Source organism: Loxodonta africana, chromosome 1 (genome assembly GCF_030014295.1).
Source record: "Loxodonta africana isolate mLoxAfr1 chromosome 1, mLoxAfr1.hap2, whole genome shotgun sequence".
Taxonomy (NCBI): domain Eukaryota; kingdom Metazoa; phylum Chordata; class Mammalia; order Proboscidea; family Elephantidae; genus Loxodonta; species Loxodonta africana.
Window position 1 is genome coordinate 19,414,234 of NC_087342.1, and position 17,096 is coordinate 19,431,329.

A 17,096-nucleotide genomic window follows, 5' to 3' on the forward strand; every position below is an offset into this window, starting at 1 on the left:
ATTTTGAATCCTGATTTAGCGAGTGTGCGCGTACATGCTACAGATGTGTGCACATGCACACATGAAACAGATGTTTCATGAAACATCATTTACCCTTATTTCTGATAATGCTCTCAAAATTTCTGTTCTTTTTCATAAAAAAGAAACATTTGTCCTGACTTGCTAAAATGGTTAAATGAACCTCTAATGAGTTGTGACCTACAGTTTGACAAACATTACCTTATAGCAGGCAAGCTGTACAGATTCAGTTTACACACTATGGAGTGCTTTTGTAAGAGGCAGCCTACCTACTCATCGGGTTCCAGCTCCTAGGGACCCTGTGTAACAGAGCAGAACTGTCCTGTAGGCTTTCCTAGGCTGTGATCTTCACGTGAGCAGATTGCCGGGTCTTTTCTCCCGCGGAGCTGCTGTGTAGTTTGAAACCGCCAGCCTTTGGTTAGTAGCCGTGCGCTTAACCACTGCGCCACACACAGCTCCTTATTTAGTTTCTAGCCTTTGCTAAATTTTCTGTGTTAAAATTGGGTTGTTAGGAGAAGTGAGACTAGAATATATTGGTTTTAGGTACTGATTTTTATAAAATAAATTGGAAACAAAATGGTGCGTTACGCAAAAGGAACCTCTTTCTCAGCTGTTTTTCGTGAACGCCCCTGTTTTTGGTTGCCGGTTGCTTTACTGTCTTGCTGCGTGATGCTTTGTTGTGTAGACATCTGATGCTTTATAAGGCTCAACTTGTAACATTTCTTCTTTTTTTTTTTTTTAAATACGTGCTATTTAGCTCTAATTAGTGTTATTAACTTGGATAGCATGAATGTGTAAACCAGCCTAATGCGTTCTCTCCTTGCCCTACATAAGAATTCTGTTGTCTGTTGTTTTCCATGATTATGAAATATTCATTCTCCATCCTGAGGTAATTATTACTTTCTATGAAGTGTAATTTTTGAGCATTCAGATATTATTTTTTTAGCAAGAGTTGTTTTTGAAGTGTAAAGTATATATTTAAGCACATGTAATAAGTTATGTTTGATTTTTCTAGGGCTGCACTGGAAGAAGTAGAAGGAGATGTGGCAGAATTGGAACTGAAACTTGATAAGGTAAATTTACATTTGTAACTTTTGGAAACAGTAATCCTTGCTTTCCATAAATAATGACTAGTGTCTATTATACTAGATCCTTCGCATTACTTTTTTTTATTACAATATTTTATTGTGTTTTTGGTCTAAGTTTACATAGCAAATTAGGTTCCATTTACAAGTTCTATACGGCAACATTGGCTACATTTTTTACAGTGTGTCTGCATTCTCATTATTTCTGCTCTGGTGGTTCTATCCTCATTAATCTAGCTTCCTTGCAGCCCCTGATCCCTTACCTTCTCGTCTTTGCTTTAGGGTAAATGTTGACTATTTACTTGCGGGTGATATTCTTTGTTTTATGAGCCAACCTGATATTTTCCTGAAAGGTGACTTCGAGGTGTGGTTTCAGTACAAAGTTTAAGGAGTGTCTGAGGCCTCTTTCCTTTCCATATGAAGTTGGCGATTTGTTTTGTCCTTTCAGTAAAGTATGTTGTTGGGATTTGGATCGGGATTGCATTATGTGCGTATGATGGAATGTTCTTCCATTTATGTAGGTCTCTTTTATCCTATTACTTCTTTTATCCCTTTGAGGATAAATGCTATTATTATCCCAAATTTACTTATGAAGAGACTGATGCTGGAGACATTCATTAAGTAGCTTGTCCGAAATCTTATCTCTGTGCCAAAGCAAGAATTTGAATTCATGTCTGACTCCAAAGCTCACTAGACATCCTTTACGTTATCCCTTCCCCGTCAAAAAGATAGTGTCTGTCTTTTTGTTGTTTGTTTATTATTACCATTATTTATTGTGTGATAAATGCAAGTAATGAAGCATTTGCCGTTTCAACATTCAGTGACATTAATTATGTTTATGATATTGTTCAACCCTCACTATTATCCATGTCCAAATTTGTCTATCACCCTTAGCAGAAGCTCAGTGTCCACTAATGAGTTCCCCTTTCCTTCCCTCCTGCCTGCCTCTGGTAACCAGTAATACTTTGGTCTGTGTATGCTTGCCTGTTCTAGCTATTTCATACGTATGTATGTTTTTTGATGCTTACGGGATTTCATTCATAACCTGACCATTCTTGTTTATAAATTTGTATGTGTACAGGTTCTAATATAAATATACGTTAAAATACTGATTCTAATTTTTTTTTTAGCTAATGACAGAAATACTTACGATATATTCAATAACTGATATTAAGTGGTTATATTTTTTCTGAGTGTAAATGTACATTGATTTCCACCTTCTATATTAACGATCGATAAGCTTTCTGCATCTGTGGACTGCCTGCCGTGTATCATGCATCATGCTGGGTGTTAGAGACAGCAAAGTAAGTAAGACATGACTTCGGGTCCCAGGAACCATTGTTCAGTGAAATTTCTCTCTTAAAAATTCTGGAGTCAGATGCATATATTTGAAATACCTTTTCTGAAGTTAATTTCTTATTAATATAATTATTTTTGTAAATGGTATTGCCGAATAAAGCAGTGCTTCTCAAACCTTACTGTGCGTAGAAATCACCTGGGGATTTGGTGGAAATACAGGTTCTGATTCAGTAGGTCTGAGGTACCTGGGATTCTGTGTTTCTAAGCAGATTCTAGGTCATGCCAGTGTTGTTGGTGCATGGGCCACACACCTTGAGTAGCAAGGATGTCAAATGTATTACTTAGGCTGAAAGTTTTCAACTGTTTTGAAATCATGGAACATACATATATATAGACACACATACACAGACATATGTAATACAGAAGCTTTATAAAGCAGTAGTATTATATGTATAAAATAAATGAATAAATAGAACTTTAGAAAATATTTATTAATAAGTTATTTTTGTGTAGTGCTTGGTTCCCTGGGTGGCGCAAGTGGTTAAGCGCCTCACTACTAACTGAAAGGTTGGTGGTTTGAACTCAGAGGTGCCTCAGAAGAAAGGCCTGGCAGTCTGCTTCTGAAAGGTCACAGCCATGAAAACCCCATGGAGTACAGTTTCACTCTGCGTGGGGTCACCATAAGTTGGAATCAACTCAAGAATTTTTTTTATAGTATATATTTTTTTATTTTTGTAATAATTCTGTAAGCTAGGTAGGACAAGTGGTGTTATTTCCATTTTATAAATGAGGCTACCAAAGCCCAAGAAAATGAAGTGGACTTGTCTCAAATCACAGTTCGAAGAGACAGAACCAAGGTTAGAACCCATATGTTCGACTCTTAGTCCAGTGCTCTTACATACCACTGTACTGCAGGGTCCATTTTTGGGGAGCACATGCCACTTGGAGATTTTCTGGGGAACCTTAACAAATTTCCAGGCAAGTGTTTTTTAAAAATTAAAATTTTAATAATGCGTAGGGCTGTTATTTTCAAATGGCTTTCTTTGTTTTCTACTTAAAAATTGTTTTTTCTTAAACATTAAATATTTAGTTTTGATTTTCTGGTAGCCTTGTGAGAGAATTTATAGATGGGCAAGACTTTTTAAAAAGAATCAAAGAGTAGTATAATAAGGATATCCTCTTCAGAGCCCTGGTGGTGCAGTGGTTAGCGCTCGGCTGCTAACCAAAAGGTTGGCAATTTGAACCTACCAGCTGCTCTGCAGGAGAAAGATGTGGTATTTTGCTGTCTTAAAGATTACAGCCTTGGAAGCCCTATGGGGCAGTTCTGCTCTGTGCTATAGGGTTGCTATGAGTAAGAATTGACTTGAAGGCAGTGGGGTTATCCTCCTTAGATAGAACTGCAACTAAATCATGTGAAACACTTTGAAGGGGGGAAAAAAAACCCTCAAATTTTAAAGTACCTAAACACCCAGAATCCACTGGCAGCATTTTAGTTAATGATAATGCTTTTACGAGTGGCTGTTGTTCTTTATATGATTTGATTGAGGGTGAGGGAGACTGGCTGAATCTTAAGACTGGAAGAATAAAATCTTAAACAAGGTATGAAAACATTGGCATTCAGTGCTAAGAACTCTAAGCCCTTCTAAAGAGTCATTCTTAGGTCTACTGAGGGCATCATGGAAACTTGTCATCTTTTAAAATGTCACCTCCCCCCAAATGGAAATTCCAAACTTAATCTCACTCCTTTATAAAACATACTCCCTCCCAAATTCTTTTTTTTTTTTTTTTTGTTTCTCCCACATTCTTAAGCTATTGTATATCACTTCTACATTAGAATTATGGGGAGTTAGCACAGACAGCCTGAGAGAAACAGGAAATGGCTGTTATTGAAGGCGGTGGCATTGAAGGACAAGAAGGGGTGGTGGTGCCCAAGACCAGTTTTAGTGATTTCCTAACTTTCTGCAGGGCAAGTTCTACCTGTACTATCATTGTAAATCATGCCAGAGACAGGTTAAACTAGCCTGGTGACTTAGGTTACATGTATTTTGTTTATGATGTGTGCCACCAGTAGTTACGTTCTTTCTGGTGGTATTGCTCTGCTGGGTTCAATTATTTAGCCGCCCTGGCAGGTGTTCTGCATTGTGGCAGCATCATAGAGTATCATAGCTGCCATCTAGATATAATTTCTTAATCTATTGCATCTTCTCACTGAAAGCTTGCTCCCCTCTTTGTTAAGCAGAAATCCTTTAAATCTCAGCTGAACCAAACTTCAGTTCTTTTTTTTTTTACACTGCATTGCTTCTTGTACGTGCTTCCATTTAAACTGTTAAAATACTATTGTAGTTTTTGGTTTGTAACATACTGTAGTAGTTAAGAGCACAACTCTTAAAGCAAGGATACCTGGGTTTGAATGGGGTTCTACCATTTACTGGCTGTGTGACCTTGGGCAAGTTCCTTAACCTTTTTGTTCCTCAGTTTTTTCATCTGCAAAACGGGGAAAATAAGAATATCTATCTATGTCCTAGGGTTATTATGAGAATAAGATGAAATAATACACGTAAAGTGCTTAGCACAGTTCTTGGCACATGTAAGTCCCAGATGTTAATGGTGGTGATGATGATAGCTCTTCAACAGACTGTTAGCTCCTTGAAGGCAGAGACTGTTTTTAAAGGAAAAACAAAACCCCAAAACTCTTTTGTTGTGCACTGCTGTGTACCAAGTCCTGTGTTTTACTTGCATGATGTCTAGTCCCTACAACGTTGCAAATTTGTGTTATCCCCAATTTGCACATGAAAAAATGAGACTTAAAGAAATGTTACTTATTCAAGGATAGTCAAAAACTAAGTTGTTTCGTTTTCCCATTATTTGACAAAATGCCTAGGACATAGTTATTATCACTTAGAAAAAATTTGCTCAGTGTATGAGGCTACTACTTGATAATTTTAATCAACTTTGCATTTACTCTTACTCTTAGGAAAAAATCTTCTCACTTTGTGGCTTATGTTATTCAGTTATATCTTGTTCATTGTGGTCATCTAGTAAGGATTTTGACAGCTGACAAAGTTTCCCTTTTTCCCCAAGTCAGACCTTCATCCTGGATAGCTTACATGTGGTTCAGTAATATGACAAGTTGATTTTCTCTTTAACTATTGTGATACCAAGAAATACTCATTGCCATTGAGTTGATTCCAGCTCACAGTGACCCTTGATAGTCACCTCTATTGTACTTCTGGTACCTGCTTTCATGGCCATATTCTACGCCTCGTCACGCAGAGTTCTAATCTCTGAAATCTGCAATGTTGAGATTTTACTTTCTGATTTGCCTCTGCAGTTCTTCCAGTTCTCATTCTCACTCCTTCTGCTTCTATTCTTCAAGCTTACCCAGACCTCTAGTCTTTCAGTCTGTCCACTTCTGATATTTCAGATTTCTTCTTAATTCACTTTCCTTTCAGCCTGCTTTTTCACACTTTGACCAACAGCGTATGACAGTGCCTCTTTCCCCACACCTGTGCTCCACAACAGCTTGCTCTCAGACTCTCTGATCTTTGCTGTTCTGTTAAAAAAAAGCAGTCATTTGCATTTCTTTTATTATGAATGAAATTGAACAACTTTTCATGGGTTTAAGAGACATTTGTATTTCCTTTTCTGGAAATTATCTGTACAAGCCCTTTGCCGAATTTTCTGAACTTAAAAAGTGATTTATATACAGCCTTTCTTATAGTAGGGAAATTAGCCTTGTGCGACTTATTGCTCATATTGTTTTCCCATATTGTCATTAGTCTTTAAAGTTTTTTTTCTTGTAGAAATGTTTTATTTTTATGTACCTGAATTTATTAATTTTTTTCTTTGCTGATTTTTGAGTTTTACATCTTCTTAGAAAGGCCTTTCCCACTTTGAGATTATAAAACATGTAACTTCCTGTTTTCTCAGGATACCTCTTGATTTTATTTTTTATGTTTAGATCTTTACTCTATCTGAAATTAATTCGAGGGTTTGGAATCCAATTTAGTTTCTTCTTTTTTTAAAATCTCTCTCTCTAGGTGGCGATTTAGTTGTCTCTGTTATTTACTAGATAATCTCTTTCCCTCCCCTGCTTGCTAGAATATTACTTTTATTAAATATTATATACTGGTATCTGTTTCTTGACTTCTCAGTTCTGTACCATTGATCATTTGTCTCTTCACATCTATTACCAGACTTTAATTTCTGTACCTTCATATTTTAATATCATATTTTAGAAACCCTGGTGGCGTAGTGGTTAAGTGCTATGGCTGCTAACCAAAGGGTCGACAGTTCAAATCTGCCAGAAGCTCCTTGGAAACTGTGGGGCAGTTCTACTCTGTCCTATCAGGTCGCTATGAGTCGGAATCAACTCAACGGCACTGGGTTTGGTTTTTATAGGGATACTACTCTTTTTCAATTTTTTTTTCTTTTTGTGCATGTTGGTTACTACATATGAACTTATAGAATTAGTTCTTCTAGTTATTAGAATTTTTTTTTTTTTGGGTAACTGACAAATTATTTAAAAGACTGGACTTTGCCAGCATTTCTCATAGTGGGTTTTATGGAATGCTGGTCCTGTGAGATGTTTCTTCTAAAGAGAATTCCACAATTACGTATTTTTGAGAAATGCTGAATATAATACCTTCTCTCTTGGATTCATAGTGCGTATTAATATGTCAGAAATTCTTAAAGGTTCAACAACTTAAAAAAACCTGTTTAACGTCAAAAAACTTAGAGTTTCCCAGACTTAACTTGATCACAGAATCTTTATTTGGTGCAGAATATTCCTGCAGGATGGTCAGTAGCATATGTGTTGGGAAACAATGACCTCTGATCATGTCTTCTTCTTTATCTACTGTGCATAACTCACCGTAATCTGGCTGCTGCACCCTTTTCCCCCACAACCAGTTTTTCTTAAAACTCTCCTTGCCAGGATTACTGGTGACTCTTGGTCATGAAATCCATTAGGCACTTTTTTCATCTCTTTAAAACTTGACCTTTATGGATTTTCATCCTATCTGTCATCCATTTTTGGCACTTTGTTCTTTATTGACTTTGGTGAAATCATTTTCTTGGTTTTCCTCCTACTTTTACCTGTTCCTCTTTAGTCTTATTTTGGGAATCTTTTTTTTTTTTTAACTGTACTTTAGGTGAAGGTTTGCAGAACAAACTACCTTCTCAGTAAATAGTACACGTATTGTTTTGTGACTTTGGTTACCAACCCCACGATATGTCAACACTGTCCCATCCTCGACCTTGGGTTCCCCGTTACCAGCTTTCCTGTTCCTTCCTTCCTTCTAGTCCTTGCCCCTGGGCTGGTGTGCCCCTTTTGTTTCCTTTTGTTTTATGGGTCTGTCTAATCTTTGGCTAAAGGGTGAACCTGGGGAGTGACTTCATTACTGAGCTAAAGGGGTGCCTGGGGGCCGTACTCGTGGGATTTCTTCAGTCGCTGTCAGGCCGGTAAGTCTGGTCTTTTTTTGTGAGTTAGAATTTTGTTCTACATTTTTCTCCAGCTCTGTCCAGGACCCTCTATTGTGAACCCTGTCAGAGCAGTCATGGTGGTAGCTGGGCACCATCTATTTGTACTGGACTCAGTCTGGTGAAGGCTGTAGTAGTTGTCCAAAGTAGTCCTTAAGACTAATCTTTCCCTTTTGTCTTCTTCCTTGCTCCAGAATGGATGAGACCAGTGGAGTATCTTAGATGGCTGCTCACAAGCTTTTAAGACCCCAGATGCTACTCACCAAAGTAGAATGTAGACTGTTTTCTTTATAAACTATGTTATGCCAATTGCACTAGATGTTCCCTGAGACCATAGTCGCCACAGCTGGGGAGTCTTCTTATATGCTCAACCTTTGCTTTCTTTCTAGAATATATCACCAACACTGTGTATTTGCTGATGTCTCCACCACTATCTGCAGCCCACTCCTCTGTTCTAAGCTTCAAACATCTGTTTTCTGTTGTGTTTGATAGACTTTCCACTTGGCTTGTCTCATTTTTTTTTTTTGTCTCATAGGCCCATATAGCTCAGGCCCAACGTGGTTAAAACAGGAGTCTCAGCTCTGCTAGCCAGTGTGGTGTCTTTGTGCAAACTAGCATCCTGTAGCAGATGCAGCCTGTGTCAGGGCTCCTGCAGAGCTTGGCAAGCAGAGTGCAGGCTGGATTTCAGCACCTACCCTCCCCCTTGGCAGAGCAGTCTGCTTAGCTGTGCTGGAGTCCTCCACAGCAGTTCTTGCATTGGTTGCTCCGCTTCTCTCCCTGCTTGCTGATTTAATTCAGGCTACCTCCTTGTCTTTACTCGTTCTATTTTCTTGTCTTTATTTTTCCCCTTTAAGGTTACCAGTCTAAAGTGAAACTCTGATCAACTCACCCAATTAATGTCTTTAATTGCTTCCCATTTCCTTTCACATAAAATTCAAACACCTTAGCATTACATAAAACCCGTTGCCATTGAGTTGATTCCAACTCATAGCAACCCTATAGGACAGAGTAGAACTGCCCCCTAGGGTTTCCAAGGAGCAGGTGGTGGATTCCAACTGCCAACCTTTTGGTTAGCACCCAAATGCTTAACCACTGTGACACTGGGGCCGGAGCATTACATACAAGGTTTTTTGCTTTTTTTTTTCCCCCTGCAAATCTGGCCCTTGTATATGTTTCCAGCATTATGCTTTTTAATGCCCCCACAATTTCACACTCTGATAAGCACTTAGTGCCTGAGGTTTGCCCTGTTTCTAGGGCATTAGCACATCATCTTCCTAGAGTAGTAGCTTCCAGCTACCCTTATCTGATTGGCCAGTTCCTGTTGGTCTTCAGGTCTTATCTCAATTGTTGCCTTTTCCAGGAATCCTCCCCTGATTCCCAGTAAGCCTGTTTAGGTGTTCTTCTCTGTTCCCTTACACATGATTTGTCCTGGTAGGTTTGTTTGTGCTGTATAGAATTTATCTGCTTGTGTCCTGGCTAGAACAAGAGCTCCTTGAGAGCAGAGATTAGACCCTAGAGCAACGGCTTTAAATTATACTCTGAGATCCTTGGGGGTTTTCTGGAGATTCTCTGGCCTCTTTGTCCTCTTTTTGGTGTCTTTCTCCCCACCCCTCTGCATGACCTTCCCTCCTTTGTTTAGAATAGCTGGGTTTTATATTATATGTATGTATGTATATATATGTGTGTGTGTGTGTGTATATATATATATATTTGACTTTCACCCAACACTTTGTTTGAAGAAGATGTTCCATGTCTAAAAGGAAGGAAGGAAAGAAGAGAAAAAGAAAGACAGTAAAAAAGAAGAAGGGAAGAAAGAGAGAAAGAGGAAGGCACTGTAAAGGCTGAGCACAGTGCCTTGGAGAGATTTGTTTTTGGACTCAGTTCAGACATTGGCTTTGGAAGACTGACATTGAAGTGACCAGCGTGACCAGTGCACTGCACTGGTTTATTTCCCTTTCCACCAACATATCAGATGGTTTAAAAAATTCCTTTCATCATACTGCTTGGCCTGTCTGAAGTACCATTTTCTTCCTTCTAGGATGTGCTTAATAAATATTTAGAGGGTTTATTTATGGATTGAATGAATTGACAAAGTGATTTGTTTGTTTTTTGTTATGAGACAGCCTCTGGGTTCTCGTCTGTGAACCTTGGTCTAGTTTGCCTATGAATTTGCTTCATAAGCCCAAGGAAAAAACAACTTTTATTTAGTCTATTTTGAGTTTATTAATGAACCATACTTTATCTTGGCTATGTTAACTCATGTGGCTTCTGTCAACACATGTCATTTGTAAAATTGCATTCAACCTGATATAATTTTTTTTTTTTCAGCTTGTGAAGCTGTGTATCGCGATGATTGACACCGGAAAAGCCTTTTGTGTTGCAAATAAACAGTTCATGAATGGGATTAGAGACCTGGCACAGTATTCTAGTAATGATGCTGTAGTTGAGGTTAGTATTATTAAAATTATAGCTTAAAATGGTAATTACAACAAGACATTAAAGTATTACCTTACTAATTCACTTTTTAACATAGTGACGTAAAAAATTAGAAGTAGAAAAGATATTTCTTGACGCTACCTTGTATAACCCTTTCTTTTTATTGTACTTTAGATGAAGGTTTACAGAACAAACTAGCTTCTCATTAAACAGTACACATATTGTTTTATGACATTGGTTAACAACCCCACAATGTGTCAACACTCTCCCTTCTCAACTTTGGGTTCCCTATTACCAGCTTTCCTGTCCCCTCCTGCCTTCTAGTCCTTGCCCCTTGGGCTGTTGTGGCCCCCTAGTCTCGTTTTGTTTTATGGGCCTGTCCGATCTTTGGCTGAAGGGTGAACCTCAGGAGTGACTTCATTACTGAGCCAAAAGGGTGTCCGGGGGCCATATCCTCAGGGTTTCTTCAGTCTCTGTCAGGCCAGTAAGTCTGGTCTTTTTTGTGAGCTAGAATTTTGTTCTACATTTTTCTCCAGCTCTGTCCAGGACCCTCTATTTTGATCCCTGTCAGAGCAGTCAGTCATGGTAGCTGGGCACCATCTAGTTGTACTGGACTTAGTCTGGTGGAGGCCGTGGTAGTTGTGGTCCATTAGTCCTTTGGACTAATCTTTCCCTTGTGTCTTTAGTTTTCTTCATTCTCTCTTGCTCCCGAAGGCGTGAGACTAGTGGAGTATTTTAGACGGGCGCTTTCCCTGGTAACCGCCAAAGAGGGTTTCTTCTATGCGTAAACCTTTTCCTGAGTTCTCACCATAGTGGTCTCCTACAGTATTTGTCCTTTTGTGCCTGACTTACTTCGCTCAGCATAATACCGTCCGTGTTCACCCACGTCGTGAGGTGCCGCGCAGGTCCGTTGTCCTTCACCCTTGGGTAGTACTCCCTTGTGAATAGAATCCTACCTTTTAATGTTGTTAGAAGCTGATGGTTGATTTGCACTGTGAATACGTAGCATCACTCTCTGAAACCAGGTTTCTGTCACTTCATTCGTTTTGCTAAGCTTACTTGCTGCTAGGTGAGTTGAAGCACCTTCCAGAGGACAGGAGCAGGGAGAGTGGGATCCTGTCTACTAGCTGCTTCTTGGGGCAGGTAGAGAGCATTAACCTAAGAATTGTATTTAACTCTGTGGGGTCGTATAGGAACGTTCTGGTTAGCCAGTTATGCCGGGTTAGCTTAAATCCTTTTCTCTACTGCGTTCTGTTATGATTTTTCTTTAGTGTAGAATAAGAACTGGTGAAGAAATGGATGAGGATTGAGAACTATTTAATCATAGCTGCCTAAATGGGCACAGTCCTGATACACTCCAACAATTTACCTTTACGTTTATATATGCCATTCTTCTTTATTAGCATAATACTGTTGATAGGACAATACTAATTCTTTGACTTTTCTGGGGTTTTGTATATTAGAACATGTAAAGACTTGACCTCTCTACAGAGCGTGCCCATGAGGTAGTGAGATTGTCATTGGAAATAAATGTTATTATTTACAGTGTAACTTGATCTTTCTGTCAGAAATGCTGAAGTAACATTTTTGTGGCCAATTTTAGTAGCTCCTAATGACTTCTTTTGGTTTCTTTCTCGTAGACAAGTTTGACCAAGTTTTCTGACAGTCTTCAGGAAATGATAAATTTTCACACAGTAAGTGTCAGTAAGTAGGTGTTGTTATGACCATGTTACAGTGTTTTGTGTAATGACTTAACTTGGAATTCACTGGTTTTGGTTAACGTAAGTTGGAATTCACTGATTGGGGTGAATCTAAAATGTGCACACACACCGTGTGTGTGTGTGTGTGTGTGTGTGCACGCATTGGAGAGGGGGAAATTGAAAGAGAAGTATATACTTTCCAGTTCTGATATAGTGACCTAAATAATAAAGTGCACACTCATAAAAGTTAATTTTTACCTTTGAGTGTGGCTCTATAAGTTTGAAAACATTATTTTAAGAATATAGGAATAAAACTCATTGTTCTAAATTTAGCTATTTCTAAATACAGTATTTGTATGATGCTTACATATCCTTTTTCTCTAATAAGCTGCCAATGTTAAAGACTGCAGAATCCTTTGAGCTTTTTATCCTTCAAGAATGAGGGATATGTACTGCTCTTGGAATGTCAAAGAATACCTTTTATACGTGTTGTGAAAAGTTTACTGAAAATGTATGCATGTAAGCTATATGCTTCATATATATATATATATTTAATCTTAATTGATATGTCTGTCATATATTTATTCAGTGCTTCAAAATTTATTAGCACCTGTCTATAATAAGAATATCAATACTTATATTCTTTGTAAAATTTGCTGATTCTTGGTTCTTAGCTAATTTGATTTTGTTATCTTTTTTTTTTGATTAACATATAATGAGTGAAGTTATCTGACAATGTGTATTTCAATTTTAGTTCAAATTTTGGCTGCATCAATTTGTTTTTAAGGACAATTTATTCTTTCTTCACCTTCTAGTGAATTTAGATGCCAGTGTATAGCATATTTTATTTTTCTTTAAATCAAATGACCCATGACCTTCTGGATTTAAACATCATTGTAAAATTTTATTTGGTAAAAATTATTGGTTTTAAATGAACATGATCAGTTAAATGTTTTCTTCATGATATATTATTATCTTTTGAAATATTCATGTCTCTAATATTTTCTTTAAACCAGTAAGTCTCATATTATTGCATCATATAAGAATACTTTGCTCCGTGCTATAGTTTTACCTGTGAAAAGTTATGGTATATATAAAATTTTGGTATATAAAATATTTATGCGTATGTGGGAAGTTTTCTTGTCAAGAAATCTTAATTCAAAGTGTTAATTACTCTCTTGGAGTAAATTCAGTCATCAAAAGTCAGTTTTGTTTTGAGAGAAATATATGGTGTATATACATGCATACAGATGTATAGGTATGTATGTATAGGTTGTTTCAAGGGGACAGACATTAGTCTCCTTAGTGCCAATACTCTTCATGTGCACCTAGCTCCCTAACCTGTGCAGACTCCAGTCAGTTTATTAAGCCAAAGACTCAAGGGTACAGGTAGTCCAAAGGACTGACGGACCACATGAACCACAGCCTCCACTAGCCTGAGACCGGAAGAACTAGGTGGTGCCTGGCTACCACTATCAGTCACTTTGAGTGGGATCGCAATAGAAAGGACTGGACAGAGGGGGAGAAAAATGTAGAACAAAATTCAAATTCATAAAAAAGACCAGACTTACTGGTCTGATAGAGACTGGTAGAACCCCTGAAACTATGGCCCTTAGATGCTCTTCAAACTTGGAACTGAACCTTCTCTCGGAAATCACCTTTCAGCCAAACAATAGACAGGCCGATAAGGTGAACAATAACCCCCATGAGGAATATGCATCTTAAAACAATCAACCATGGGAGACAAAAAGGGCAGCATTTACCCAAAAGCGAAATTCAGAGGGCAGGCCGGAAGAGGCAGGAAAGCTGGGCGAATATAAACGGGGAACCCAGGGAGGAAGATGAAGGAGTGCTGACATATTGAAAGGATTGCAACCCACTCATGAAATGGAATGTGTGTGAATTGTTGAACGGGAAACTAGTTTGTTCTGTAAATTTTCACCTGAACCACAATAAAATGTTTTTTAAAAAAGAATTTTTTCTTTTCTTAAAATTGAAAGCAATCAGTATTTCTTGACTTTAATTAACATAGATAGCTTAGATTGAGTTAGCTGTGTAATTTGGGTCAATTAATTTAGTAATTTTTTTATTCTTTTAGTTTACTCTTCCGTAAAAGGGAATAATAGTATTTGCTATGCCTATATCTAAGGGGCAAATTTATCTGGAGAGCAACATTTCTTCCTTAGCTGTCCGTATTGGTCGGCATCCATTCAGGAAAACAGAAATCACTTAAGATATTTCAAGCAGAAAGGTTTTAAAAAGGAAATTTGTTACAAAAGTGTTGAAGGGTGGGAGGAATAAAAAGGCTAAGGCGATGGCACCCAGAGCTCGGTAAATACGGGAAGCCACTATTGTCCCTAGGCTGGAGGACCAAAATGGAAAGCAGTGTGGCCCAGGGCCCATTAGTGCTGAATGTCGAGGAGACTGCCGTTGTTATGTGGCAGGAAGCCAGGAGCTTGCCTTCCTGTTGCTGATGCAGTTACTAGGAAGCCTGAAGTCTCATTGATATTGCTGAATTGGCCACTGATGTTGCTGGAGTTTGGAGGAGCTTACAGCTGCTCACTAATGGCTATGTCAGAACAGAAACGGGGGAAAAAAGGGCTTCTCCTTTTCTCCTACCTGCTAATCTGGTATTGCTTCCCGTGGGCTGACTTAACTTCTCAACTTGCAAGGGAATCTGGAAAATATACTTTGCAGGTTTCTAGCGCCTGGCAATGTAGAAGAGGAGACTGTGGAAGGGTGAGCGTGGAGCTGAGAGCCAGTAAACAACCAGCGTATCAACCACAAAGGCTGTAATTGGAAAATCTTTTGGTTGGAAAATTATTCTGTAACTTAAAAGTTTTATCCTTACTTTTTTTCTCTCTTCTCTTTTCCGTATTCTCCATATATAACATATTAGCAAAATATACCAGAAATCCAACTATCAGTAGTTCTCTGCCACTTCCAAGTCTAAACCACTATCACCTCATTTAAACCCGTTGCTGTCAAGTTGATTATGACTCTTGATGACCCGACTTTTGATGTTATACGGTAGAGCTGCTCCATAGGGTTTTCTTTTTTTGTAACCAGCTTTACCCTTTTTTTTTTTCTAATTAGTTTTTATTGTGCTTTAAGTGATAATTTATAGATCAAGCTAGGCTCTCATACAAAAATTTATATACACGTTGCTATGTACTTCTCATTGCTTTCCCCCTAATAGGACAGCACACTCCTTCCCTCCACTCTCTATTTTCGTGTCCATTCAGCCAACTTCTGGCCCCCTCTGCCTTCTCAGCTCCCCTCCAGACAGGAGATGCCAACATAGTCTTATGTGTCTACTTGATCCAAGAAGCTCATTCTTCACCAGTATCATCTTCTGTCCCATAGTCCAATCCAATCCCTGTCCAAAGAGTTGGCTTTGGAAATGGTTCCTATCTTGGGCTAACAGAAGGTCTGGAGACCATGACCTCCGGGGTCCTTCTAGTCTCACTCAGACCATTAAGCCTGATCTTTTTACAAGAATTTATTTTTTTTTTCTATCCTACTTCTCTCCTGCTGTCTCAGGGGTTCTCTGTTGTGTTTCCTTGTCAGGGCAGTCATCGGTTGTAGCCGGGCACCATCTAGTTCTTCTGGTCTGTGGCTGATGTACTGTCTGATTTATACGGCCCTTTCTATCTCTTGGGCTCATAATTACATTGTGTCTTTGGTGTTCTTCATTCTCCTTTGCTGCAGGTGGGTTGAGACCAACTGATGCATCTTAGTTGGCTGCTTGCTAACGTTTAAGACCCCAGATATCACTCTCCAGAGTGGGACGCAGAACGTTTTCTTAAAAGGTTTTTATTATGCCAGTCTACTTAGATGTCCCCTGAAACCATGGTCCCCAAACCCCTGCCCCTGCTACACTGGCCTTCGGAGCATTCAGTTTATTCAGGAAACTTCTTTGCTTTTGGTTTAGTCCAGTTGTGCTGACCTCTCCTATATTGTGTGTTGTCTTTCCCTTCACCTAAAGTAATTCTAATCTACTCTCTAATTAGTGAAAACCCCTCTCCCTCTCTCCCTCCTCCCACTCCCCGTAACCATCAAAGAATGTTTTCTTCTCTTTAAATGATTTCTCCAGTTCTTCCATAGGGTTTTCTTGGCTATCATCTGTATGGAAACAGATTGCCAGGTCCTTTCTTCTGTGATACTGCTAGGTGGGTTTGAACCACCAACCATTAATAGTTGGGCACAAACCATTTCACCACCCAGGGACCCGCCTCTTTTTTAGGCTCCTATGACAGCTTCCAACTTGTGTTTCTGCCTCTCATCTGGCCCTTCTGCAATGAGTTCTGCAGACAATGGCCAGAGTGAACTTTTAACAGTATAATTACTGTACGTCACTTGCCTCTCCACTTGCTCCCCATCATACTCAGAATAAAACCCTAACCCTTTACCAAGCCCTGTGTGATCTTATCAAGCCCTGTATGATCAAGCCCCTGTTTGTAACTCCCTGATCTCGTCTCTAATCACCATCTGCCTTGCTGTAGCCACTTGGCTTCTTATTTGTTCTTTGAACATAGAAGGTCAGTCTCATCTCAGGGTCTTTGCACTTGCTGTATATTCTGTCTGGAATGTTCTTCCTCCACAACTCTGTGTAGCTAGTTTCTTCACAATATCCTGTTTCTCTATAGGTTTTTCTTGCTTTATTTAGGTCACTATCTCTTCACAGAGGTCTTTCTTGACCACTCTGTGGTTACTTTCTATCACTTTACCCTGCCTTTAAAACACACATGCACACACAGAGTTCTTAAATGTATATGCTTATTTATTGTACTTATTCTTCTGAGTTCCAGGCCTGTAGGTGCTTTGTTATGTTTATCTCTGCTGCTGGTTCCGAGGACAGTGCTGATAAAAAGTAGTTCCTCAAGGCAGGGCAGGGGATACTGAGGTCATGAACTTATGAAAAAAAAAATATATATATATATTTTATAGTCAGTAAGTCAATAAAGATTCATTAAATCAGTAACAAAACTCACTAAATAGACAAAGGAATTTAATGTTCTTTTGATTAACAATGTGCATATTGAACATCTAATTTTTCTTTTACCATCCTTGCACT

At 38.7% G+C, this 17,096-nt stretch overlaps 1 protein-coding gene across 8 annotated transcripts in view; it reads left to right on the top strand.

Annotated features, from left to right (window-relative positions):
* Window positions 1-17,096, top strand: part of ACAP2 (ArfGAP with coiled-coil, ankyrin repeat and PH domains 2) — a 150,854-nt gene that overhangs the window by 49,515 nt on the left and 84,243 nt on the right. For 6 of the 8 annotated variants that reach the window (XM_064269910.1, XM_064269642.1, XM_064269877.1 and 3 more), the window contains exons 2-4: window positions 1,034-1,091; window positions 10,212-10,331; window positions 11,960-12,013. In XM_064269910.1, coding sequence (XP_064125980.1) covers window positions 1,034-1,091; window positions 10,212-10,331; window positions 11,960-12,013 — 232 coding nt within the window. Of the gene's footprint in view, window positions 1-1,033; window positions 1,092-2,343; window positions 2,408-3,317; window positions 3,381-10,211; window positions 10,332-11,959; window positions 12,014-17,096 lie in introns of all 8 variants that reach the window. The other 2 variants (XM_023551646.2, XM_023551648.2) reach the window with 2 other exon arrangements.